The sequence below is a fragment of the Phoenix dactylifera genome, unplaced genomic scaffold (genome assembly GCF_009389715.1).
Source record: "Phoenix dactylifera cultivar Barhee BC4 unplaced genomic scaffold, palm_55x_up_171113_PBpolish2nd_filt_p 000113F, whole genome shotgun sequence".
In the NCBI taxonomy this organism is placed as follows: Eukaryota; Viridiplantae; Streptophyta; class Magnoliopsida; order Arecales; family Arecaceae; genus Phoenix; species Phoenix dactylifera.
Genome location: NW_024067685.1, coordinates 1 through 11,740, shown reverse-complemented (window position 1 = coordinate 11,740; position 11,740 = coordinate 1). Strand labels below are relative to the sequence as shown.

At 41.5% G+C, this 11,740-nt stretch overlaps 1 protein-coding gene across 2 annotated transcripts; it reads left to right on the top strand.

Moving 5' to 3' along the window:
- Positions 1 to 382: 382 nt before the first annotated feature.
- On the top strand, positions 383 to 6,461 carry LOC103697687. 2 transcript variants are annotated; one of them, XR_003383607.2, is made up of 3 exons: positions 383 to 576; positions 5,310 to 5,556; positions 6,089 to 6,461. XR_003383607.2 is itself a non-coding variant. In XM_026801336.2 (2 exons), the coding sequence occupies exons 1-2, from the start codon at positions 445 to 447 to the stop codon at positions 5,397 to 5,399; spliced, it is 222 nt and encodes a 73-aa protein (XP_026657137.1). In that variant the 5' UTR covers positions 383 to 444; the 3' UTR covers positions 5,400 to 5,719. The 2 variants fall into 2 exon arrangements, 1 of the variants encoding a protein (XP_026657137.1); XM_026801336.2 differs by lacking the exon at positions 6,089 to 6,461 and having other exon boundaries at positions 5,310 to 5,719.
- Positions 6,462 to 11,740: the final 5,279 nt, after the last annotated feature.

Below are 11,740 nucleotides of genomic sequence, written 5' to 3'. Positions count from 1 at the left end.
GTTGAATTCTTATTGCAAAAATTAATTGTCATAGTAGTAGAATCTCAAAATACCTATTTTAAAATTATAGAAAATCAATTCTTAATTAAGTCAATTGTATTTATAGTCTTAAAAGAGATGTTAGGACTTAGGATAAAAACATCCATAATGCTAATTGTGAAAGATCAAATGACGACCACCATTCTAATGTCATCATGGGATGATGGCCGTGCAAGGGCATTTGATGCGTGTCAAAATGTGATCCGCGTTTTCAGGAACCTTAATAAATGAAAGTACTAATGAACGGTTCTGATGTATGAATGACATGTGTTGATACAATGGATGGCTGTGATACCATTTTAATACCATTTTTATTAGTGGGGCTGGTACTGCTCAACGAGACCCTTTCTTTTGAGACAGTGGTCTTGACGCCGAGTACATTCGGGGAGGGAGGGTTAGAGAGAGATGTCGTCTCTAGGGACGTCGAAGGGGATGCTCGAGATAGCCAAGTTCGCGGCGTACGTAGCCGTTCCCATCGCCGTCGTCTGCGCCGTCGCCGCCGACTCCTCCAGAACCCTGCACAAGTTCTTGGGATTCGTAGGCTCTCCCTCTCTTTTATATGATTTGTTCTTTCTTCTGTTCTATTATTGCCAGTTGAAACACAAAGCATCAAACTTTCTTTCGTTTTCTTGCTTGGATTTTGTTTGGGCATCGAACAGAACTCGAAAGCGTTAGGGTATGTTATGGATTTTGTTTTGTTTTAGTTATTTTATTTTTCCAAGAGAGAAGTAGGTTATTGGTGATGATTTCATTTAGGGAAGGTAGTTGATATTTTCAAAGAGAAAGATTTTTAATCAATAGTTGTTATGACTCTGGGATTTTGTCAAGAGGAACAAACTCTTTCATTATTAGCAATACATCGAGTTTGCTGTAGTGGAACATGCAATACTTTTTATTCGGATTTGATTTTTTTTTTCAAGCAATGAGATTAGTTGAATGCTGCATTGAAAATTTAAAAAAGGAAATCAGAGAGAGAGAGAGAGAGAGAGAGAGTGCATATGGAGGTTTAATTCAATAACACAAAAATGTGTAAATAAGAAAATATCAATAATGATCACTTTTTGAACGGGGAATCATCTTTTCTTCCCCGATCAATAGCAGACTAAAACTCCCAATTTATCTTTATCAAATGTTGATTTGATCTTTGCTTTTTAAATCTTATATGCATCACATGTGCTGATGTTACCTTCCATCCATTACTGTAGCAACAAGTTTTTCTCTGAGATTGAAATCAAGACATGTGTACAACTAGCAACTGGAGCCATCTTAAGTAGTTATTGAAGCAACAATTAGAAATAAGTAATTTATATTTCATCTTCTAAAGATTTATCTTATCAATCTTAGTTGTGTTTTAGTTTGGTTCTTTAAAGTTAGAATTCTCCAAAATGACCATCTAAGCAAATGTTCTGTATCTTGTGTGGCACCGATAGGTGAATGCTTGTATTACCCATGACAGGAAAAAATCCATAGTTTGTTTAGATGGAATATAAACAATTTGTGCCGAATCTCGTGCACCCAGTTGCTCTACAAAGTAGAAACTTGGTAGTTGTTTCTGGTTCTGGACACCTCCTAACTTTATAATATATGTAGCACTGTCTAGTACTGCCATTTTCCACTTAAGCAACACATACACACAACTGTACGGCTTTATCCCATTTGGGGTTGATTTGATGAATCCTCATTTGCCAAGAATTTCTATTTAAGGTCATCTCTGGTATTATTTCTAGCTCTCCTGTGTCTTTCTCACGACCTCTATCCATGTTACCTTGAGTCTTGCTCTCCTACATCCTTCAACACAAAATAAAGTACCTCTTCTTATTGGATGTATACATGCATGTACTTCTAACTTTTTGAACCTAGGTAGTGGATAAATGGCCCAAACTTGCTGAATAAACTTTTAGCATTAATTATCACGTTAACCATATTTTATGTAAATGCTTATTAGGTGCTCCACCTTCTTATCATTTTTAAGCTCTGCCAGTGAACATTAATGCATAAAACATTTCTAGACCTGATATGGCAGTTTTAACCGACAGTTCATTCTATACTTTTGATCACTTGATCCATTAGAGTTAATGATCTATTCATTTGGAGTACCACTGTTTCAATCGCATGCTAATATTTGTTTAATTGCTTTTCTGGGTACCCTTGGATCATATGGTTTTAGTGCATTACTATAACTTTCTAGACAGAAGATATTACTTGCATGGATAATTTACACCTGGAAGGTTGATTAACGACAGTTTTGTGAAATTTACTCTTTTTTAATCTAAAGGTTAAAATCAGCGTAAATAACCCCTCACTTTGCTGTCATACAATTGCTTGACGTGGAGCAATGTTTTTGACATAACTAATGCATCTTCATAGAATACCTAATACAAGTATATGTTCTTTCATAGGACAATGTTGCACAACATATAAAAAAAAGTTATGCATGGCTTGTTAATATGCTCTCAAATTTGGGGGATAATATATGCCATTTTTCTTTATTTATATTTTCTTTCACTGATAAGGATGGTTCTTCTAGATCATTACTCAACTATGTTGTTTTTTCACTAATTTTATTACTTGTCAGGCTAGCCTTTCACAGTGTCACAATTTTTATAGGATGTTCTATAGGGTTTCTGAGTTGGTGGGGGCTGTAATTAGCATTTATTAGTATCAGAATATGATATGCCAATATGCTGTCAAGAAGAAATCATAGAATATATCTATATATGTCTGTCTGTCTGTCTGTATGGATGTAACATGTACACCCAAAAGAAACAAACATTTTCGATAATAATTAGAATTAAAAATGAGGCCTTACTGATGGCTTAAAAAAATAAGCAGTGTGCTAGCTTTTTGTTTTTTTTAAAAAAATTTGATAACAGATTGCTTCTGTTATCTTAAATCCATTATGTACGTGAATGGAAGGAGAAATGAAGATATATCTTACGGAACTAGAGTTGGGTGGATAAAGAAAAGATGTGCTTTTGGTTTGTCATGTGACACTGGTCTCCTTAGCTTCTTGAGGAAATAGCAGTAGAGTTGGCTGCTCTGAGTGGTTCGTAATGTTGGTCAGAAAAGAGGGTCCCAGTAAACAAGATGACAAAGGCAAAAACAATAACCTTTAGATGGATTTTTGGTAAAACTTGAAAGCATAGAGTGGGGAATAATATAAAAGCAGGTGCAGAAGTAGCACCTTGAGGACAAAGTGGAGAACCAATTGAGGAGGCCTAGGCATGCACAGCAAAGATCTGAAGAGGTTTAAGAAGAGGTTCTGGAATGTTATTTCATTGGCTGGGTCAGGCAAGGTAGAGCCACCGGTGGATTGGGTAACATTTAAATTAAGCAATCTGACCTGTGGGCACGTTTTATGAGGTATATTGATAAAGTATAAAACATTATGGGACAATAAAAGTAATGGATCAAACCCTAACCATGTTTACCTCATATTGCTTCTTTCTACCCACTTCCATTGCCCCTTCTCCTCTTCCCTCTAATTCTGTTCTTTCTTCTCCTCCTCTTGCTTCTTCTTTCATCGTCCTTCCCCTATCCTGCCCACACTCCTTTCATTGGCACATCATCGTCTCTGCACGCTGGCATCACCACCTCATTATCTTGGTATTCTGACATCACCTCCAAGGAGCCTTGCAACTATTTGTTTCCCTGCCGCAAGTCATTTACACGTAGTTGTTCATTGCCTAATTGCAAGTCACTGAATTGTCATTTTGGTCACTTTGCTGCAAGACTTTAAACTGCCAACGTCTGTTACCCTGTCACAGGCTGGAAGCTGCAAGCCACTATGTTCATTAGTTTCCTCCCTTAGTTTCTTTCCTCCTTTCTCTCCTCTAGTTTGTTTCCTCTTCCTTCTTCTCTTACTCCACATTGGAGTCGAGTATGAGACAGTCTTCCTGACCCACTAGTGGTTAGGGTAAGGGTTGGAACTTAGAAGCTTGATAGTGGAGGTTGGCTAGATGCAAAACTGACCATGCTTGACTCTTTGCCACCCTAGGTGGAGGTTTTGGAAAAGAAATTGGGAAAGCTTGCAATAGCTTTAAAGGTTGATTATAAAAGGAAAAATTGATAAATGAAGATTTGTAAAGTTGGCACCAGATAGTTATGGCAAGGCTTGATAATTGTGATCACAGTGGTAATGGAATTTTTCAATATCAATATAGTTGGTCATAATAGTATTTTGACTGTGATCTCCGCAGGTAATAGCCTGAATTGGAAAATTTCTGCAATGCAATCACACAAAAATTTGATAAGGTTTTAATTTGCATCATGTCCAACTCTCTGGCTTTTAATTTTCAGCCTCTCCTGATATTAAATATCTTCAAATATCCAAAGAAACTAATTAAGGGGCATAGTTATGACCTTAAATCTAGCATGCAGGTGAAGCAGTAAGTTCATAGAAAAATACCTTTTGCTCGTTACTGCCTCCATTGAATATTAGGCATACCAATTTGGTACCTACATCATGGTTTGCCTTAATGGACTTTATCTCTGGGGAGAGCTAAGAACACATGAAATTTTTGTTCACTGGGCTGTGTTTCAGTCGTACATAGAGCATCTGACCACTCATACACCTTCTTAAATGAGGCAACCTATGATGACAATGGCCGATTTTTTTTCCGAGAAAAATAGTTTGGCACGAGATTGATGTGGCTAGGCCAAGTGGTATCATCCGGTATTGCGTTCTACTTCAAAAACCATACGAAATACTCGTGGGCCAGCTGCCATCCTGAAGGGCCAGAAAAAACATGTTGCAGGATTTACTTCTCTTTGGTCAGGATTACCTTCCATGCAAGTTATACAGAATCTACTAAATCCTGTGTAAAACATTGGCCATTCTTTGAGTATAGCAGTTATTGGAGGTATCTCCTATGCTTTTATGGAACAACAAATCCAAGCCATACCCCTTAAGCTGTGATGTTTCTTGAAAAGGTGACTGTGATGTTTTATTCTTCCATTAGTGAAGATGCTATCTGAGATCACCCTCATGAGCCCATCAGGTCCATAATTTCATTCCACCAAACTAAACCTGCACCAAAGTCCTGAAAGAATGTCTTATCCAGATTAGTTGTTGAAGTAATAACTGAATTGCTCATTTTTCTATGATGAACACTTCCATTGGTGAAAAATATATTGGATTGGAACCTTATATCGTAGTTTGTATAGTATCCCAATTGTGGAATGAAATCCAGATCTGGCATATGATCACTGCAGCAGGAGAATTTAGTTTTGCTTCTTTCTCTAAAAGGTTCACCAAACTATCTTTGCAGCGCCCATATGTGGTCTACCCTCCTGAGGGTCCTCGTCCTCCATCTCTAGAGGAGCTCCAAGAGATGGCTCGCAATAAAAATCTCCGTTGATCGAACACTTCTTCAAGTAGCATGATAATGATAAGCATCATATACTATATTTCCTGTTGAAGCTGAAGGAAGCTGCAGGGATCAGCCTTATTCTGTGTGATGGTGTTCCAGTGGTGTTTGATCCAAGAGCTTATGCAGTGCAACTGATTTTTGGAAGGTGTGTTCATGCAGCTTGAATTGCCTTGCTGTCTTTCTCAAGTTATTTTCATGTGAGCAGATGTGCAATGATATAAATGTACGACATGTGCGATTGATATATGTTAAAACCTAATCATTTGCTTATACTGGTCAAAATTCTGCTGAGATACTGATGTCTTCAACATCAGGCTGCAAGAGATCCACGGGATTGGCTTGATAAAAACTTGTTTGATCTTGGCCTATAAAGACATAGAAAAAATGCTGAGCTCAGGGTTAGAACTTGCCTGAAATTCATGACCCGAGCCTGGCTTGAACATGAGTGGAACTTGGCTCAGAACTCGCAGGAGCTGAGCTTGAACAGCTTATGTTAGTCTTGGCTTGATCTCGTGCTGAGCTTGAGAAGCACTTTAATAGTTTTATGTACGGAGCCCAAGCAGCCTAAAACACTAGCTTAGATTGGTTTGCACCTTGCTTCAACATCCATACTATTTTATATTGAAACATCTTCCATCGCTTTCCTTTTACATCATTTGTTTTGGATATGTGAACAGATATTCAAAGGCTTCCTTGATGTGTGGCTACCTTTGCGGAGCAGTTCGGAGCCCTAGCACATGGACTAGATCCATTTTAAAGTAGTGTATTGCCTGTATTAAGGTGAGCATGGTATAGTTTTATAAGACTCAACACGATCACAAACAGTAGTTAGTGGTCTAATAAAACTACATGACAAGATGCATGGGGATGCTGTGAAATGCATTTTCCTTCACCCCAAGATATAATGCTCAAATTCAGTTAGGCAAATTTAATGCTATATGGAATATTGGGAAACAAATATTTTGTTAGTCTTCATAATTCGGCAGGCTTATGTATTACCAAACAAATATTTAGGTCCTTATTTGAGGCTTTTCTCATTGTTTCTTTTTAGAAAATTGCTTTTCTGCGAGTTATTCTTGTTTTAAGTCGGCTGAAGTTTCTTTGCTTCGTAGTAATTAGCTGAAATAGCTGAATGCACAGCTGGAATTTGGAATTGGAGTAAGATTCCATCCTGAAACAAGACTTTGGAAGTCTAAGCATTGTTAGTTTCTTTGCAACTTCAAGACTCATATTTGCCTGCAAGATTGTTGTAGCAGCTTCTAAATTGTACACAATTGCCATTGTCACAAGCCATGTCAGAGCCGGATCGCATCAGAATTGACTCAAGAAATGTTAGGTCTAGTCTGGAAGCAGGTTTAGCAATGCAGAGCTATAACTTCTTGTTATCCCTTATAGATAGATACAGCCAATCCCAGAATAAAGTGGGATAAGCAGGGGTTATACAAAAATTGCATTTGAATAAGTGTTTTTATCCTTATTTAATCATTACCTTATACCATAGTATATCTGACATCTGCTGATTATTATTATTTGGATAGAAGAAGAAACCTTGCTTTTTGGTTATTTTTTGCTAATGGAGGAGTTCTTTGGTGATTTAGCTAGCATATGGGGATAAAATGTGGGGATGGTGAAATTCTAGAGAACCTGAGGAACTGCCAATCCCTGGTTGTCATAATTTGACCAAATTGTTGGGGATAAGTGGTTCCGCCCCTTGATATGGTAGTATACTTGCCATGTACCCGAGGGATAAGGCAGGATAAATGCCATATCTCCTATTCAGTGTCTCCGCGGATGAGGCATGTCAAATTCAAAGTCTATATGGACAGCCAATCCACTTGGGATCACTAATTGTAACAGCGTTCAACGGAAATAGCGTGGAAATGTCATCCCAACTCTTCCTCTGTCCCTAGTCTTTGTCAATATTTGCCTAGTTGGAGTACCAAACCTCCTACCCTAGAACTTTTCAACGGATAAAACTCATTGGGAAATAGCTTAGACCCTTCATAGTTCGCACGCTTGGAACCATTCAAAGGTTTTCAGTCCTTGCCTTATCCACATAGTTTCCTCTTCATCCTCATTGGGAAACACAACCACCCCTTAATCCTTCACATGCAAGCAAACCTCTTACTCATGTCTCCAATGGATTTCTCAAAGCTCTTCTTCACTTTCCTCCTCTTCGAACCTCTAATGATCTCAACTTTCTTCTTTAAAATGAATGAAATGAAAAGAGTGAGACAGATTCATGTAATGAATAAAATATTCTTCTGCGGAAATTGTTCAATCTTGTACTTTTAAAGCTTCCCTCGGCTTCAGCATCTATTAGAACTTTCTTCAGATGTCTTTCTTTTTCACTTATGGTTTTCTTCCTCTTGCCTTGTATTTGCCTTGCCTGCATCCCCTTATTGAATTCCAAGTGGGACTTAGTCATCCTATTGATACGTCAGCCAAGACCTCAAGATTTCTATCAAATCATTTCATAAAATTGCACCACGTGGATATGATTTCTTTATCTCTAGACATCTTAATTAGTCTCCATTGGCTCTTCCTTGTGCTCGCACGCTAAATGCGTGTCAAATGCGACGTCTACATGGACCGCGTCTTACGTTGGAAAATGTTCGCGGTTGTCGGTACTAGACGTAGCGTAGAAGAAATCATCAATTATACCAATCTCATTGTGGACGTAACGTTCCAAAAACTCTTTTTTCTGTCTAATATTCAGCAAAAGCTAAGCTTATCCATGAGAGGATGGGAGCTATCTGAAATTCTTGACTTCGATGGCGGTTTCCTGTAAGTCAATCTAATCTATCTATTCCTCTCCGTACGCTTACAAATATCAATTCGTCCTCGGCCCTTTCCTCACAAGATACAAACTGTCACGCCCCGGATCCGGATCCGTGACACGGCCGTGCTATTGCCGACTATCGCCCACAGTAGCACGCAGCCTCATACAGGGGTAACAGGTAGCCAAAAGGATTCATCCTTATATATATATTAAAAGTTTGCAGTACAACCTTCAAGTTTGAAACCAAAAATACAGAACTTCTATGCTATTCAAATGTACAGAAGTATATAAGCTTCTCCAAAAATACGAAGCTCTGTAACAAAATAAAAACATATCTGATGGCGATCACTGGTGAGGATCTGAAAGAAAACGAAACATAAACAGATGTGAGCTACACGGCTCAGTAAGTAATCCTGCATAATCCTACCGGATCAACCAGTAGACTAAACATGTAAATCAGGGTTTTGAGAAGCTGACATGCATGTTTATCTAATAATCATCCTGGCATAATAAGTATGCAATTTAAACAAAGCAGTAGTGCAAATCACAAAATTTTCATATTATATGCATATGAAACTGTGCCCCCGACATGCCGTGGTCCATTCTCTCGGATGTTACTGCGAAGTCCATTCGGCCACTGGCGGGGCCAGCTAGTCATTCTCGGCCACTAGCAAGGCCAGCGAAGTTATTCTCGGCCACTAGCAAGGCCAGCTCAGTTGCATTCGATCAGTAGCATCTTTGAGCCATTACAGTGCCTCTTGGCTAGCTAAGACTTTACAAACTTACATGCATGATTAAAATATCAGTATCATCATGTCGCATACATAGCCATAGCTTCTGTAATCATGCAAGTTACTTATGCATTGTAACATATCAGGCATGAAACATATATACTTAAAATAAATGCTTAGGAAACATTAATAACATAACATGATCCATAATAGGATTAGGACAGGTTACTTACAGTGATTCGTTTTCTCCCAAGTTTCTTACGTCCTGGTGACGGATCCTGAGTCACCTAAAATCACATTATAATGAGCATATTATCTCCTTTTACTTGTTTGGATTCCACCCGAAATTTAGCCCAAGTCTAATGTGTTCATATTGGAGCCTTGATTGGGTCCATATGGTTTAATTGGCCTTCTAATTGGTCATCAGGCTTAATCCCAAGTTTAATTTGGGTTTAATTTTTGGTTAAATTTATAGTCTGGCTTGTCCAGACTTAGCCCAATTTGATTGGGCTCGGGTTTAGTCAAATTTGGCTAAACCCTTTCCCCCCCTTTTTTTTTTCTCTCTTTTTTTTTTTCTTTTTCTTTTTCTTTTTCTTTGGGCTTAACGGGTTGCGGGTTCGGATTCGGATCCGACCCGCGAACCCGTTATCAAGTTTTCTTCTCCCCCCTTCCAGAGGCTTCCGCCTCTTCGTCTCCATCGCCTCCCTCTCTCCTCCGGCTCTCTCTCTCTCTCTCTCTCTCTCTCTCTCTCTCCTTCGTTCTCACCGGAAGCCACGCCTCCGACCGGTCCTCCGGCCAGATCTGTGGCCTTCTCCCTCTCAGTCACTCCCTCTCCTTCTCTCTTTCTTTCTCTTTCTTTCTTCTTTGTTTTCGCCGAGACCCTAGCCTCCGGCCGAGCCCTCGGCTTCCTTCTTCTCCTCCGGCCGGATTTACGGCCTCCTCTCTCTCTCCTTTCCTCCCTTGCTCTCTCTTTTTTTTTTTTTTTTCTTCTTTATTTTCACCGAAATCCTGACTTCCGGCCCACCGAAACCCTCCTCTTCTTCCTTTTTCTTCCCTTGCAGGCGGCCGGGGAGACGAGGCTCCCCCCGATCTACCAACCGAGGTGGAGTTTCCCCCCGGAGCGCCGGCGGAAGGGAAGGCCAGCCCTTCCTCCCTCCGAAGTAATGCCGGAGAGGGGAAGGGCTCGGAGATGGGTCGGGATCCGGCTATAAACGAGAGCCTCCACCCGCTCCGTCCACGGCAAGGCATGGTCGGAGAGGATGAAGCCTCAAAGTCCGGTGAGTTCTTTTTTTTTTTTTTTTTTTTTTTTTGTGGGAGTCTCGCCACCACCTCTCGGCCGGCGGAGAGGTGGGGCTCGGCTGGGGCTGGCGGCCTTGAGGCCGCGTTGGTCGCCGGCACGGCAGACCCGGCGGCCCTTGGCTGCCCCTCAGCCCTAGGGCAGCCACGGCCGGGGCCTGTCACCCGCAGGCCGAGTCCGGCTGGGCTCGGCCCGGGTGGCGTTGGGCTCGGCTTGGGCCGTTCTCAGGCCCGGCCCGCAGCCTGTGGGTCCGGCCCACGGCCCTCCTCCTGTTTTTCTCTCCCGTGCCGGTCTCCCCCTCTCTGTGCCAGTCTCCTCCATCCTGTGCCAGTCTCCTCCCCTCTGTTTCATCAGTGAAACAGAGGGGAGAATACCCCACAGAGGGGTTTCTCCTTGCTTTATGATTTTATTAACAGGGAGTCCATACCTGGTTTTAGTCGGGTGTAGTCGGGTGTAGTCGGGCAGTGCTTCCTCCCTGGTAGTCCCCCCTTCTTCAGAGCTCCAGGGCTCCTTGGCCTTAGGCTCCAGGGCTCCGGCTCCCTCTCTCTTTCTCTCGTTCGGTGTTTAGGGGGGTCTGTGACTTGGGGTTGCCGGCAGAGGCTTAAATAACTGATTAGAGGATGAAACCCTCCTCTGAGACGTCCCATCCTCTCCTTTCCTCCATACTCCGGGACTGGCCGCCGCCCCCCCTTGTCTTCGGCGCGCCGGCATCGGCTGCCAGCAGGGGTGAGGGTCACCCTTCCCTGTCGGTCTTATCCCTTCGTATTTTAATATATTTTTTTTTTTCTGATAAGTATTATAATTATACTGCCTACAGTGACATTTGGGCCCAACCCTTAGCTGGGCCCATTTCTCATTGGGCCTAGTAGGTTGTGGGCCCGGACATTACATCCTACCCCCCTTAAAATAAATTTCGTCCTCGAAATTAGACATACCTCGGTTCTCGAAGAGCTGAGGGTAGCGTTGTCGCATCTCTTCCTCCAATTCCCAGGTAGCTTCCCTTTCAGTGTGGTTGGTCCACTGGACTTTAACGTAGGGAATGGTGCGCCTTCGGAGGATTTGCTCTTTTTTTGTCTATGATGCGCAGGGGAGCCTCCTCATAGGTTAAATCTTTATTTAATTGCAGAGGTTCATGTGGTACCACATGGCTGGGATCCGGAACGTACCTCCGTAACAAAGAGACGTGAAAGACGTTTGTGTACGCCTGATAGCTCTGAAGGTAGGGCCAATTTGTAGGCAACTTTGCCTATTCTAGCAAGAACCTCAAATGGGCCAATGTAGCGAGGATTTAATTTGCCGTGTCTTCCGAATCGGGTAATACCCTTTGATGGTGAAATTTTTAGGAAGACAAAGTTCCCCTCCAAAAATTCCAAGGCCCTTCTTCCTCTGTCAGCCCATCTTTTCTGTCTATCCTGGGCAGCCTGAAGTCTTTGCTTAATTAGTAGTACCTTGTCTCTGGTGTGCTGGACCAGTTCGGGGCTTAGCATTTTCCGCTCCCCGACATCATCCCAGTGTAAGG

What these genes read in the sequence shown, in the direction of transcription:
- LOC103697687 (XM_026801336.2), top strand. Translation starts at nt 445, where the DNA reads ATGTCGTCTCTAGGGACGTCGAAGGGGATGCTCGAGATAGCCAAGTTC. An exon ending in TGCACAAGTTCTTGGGATTC is followed by an intron (nt 577 to 5,309) that starts GTAGGCTCTCCC and finishes CTATCTTTGCAG; the next exon opens with CGCCCATATGTGGTCTACCC.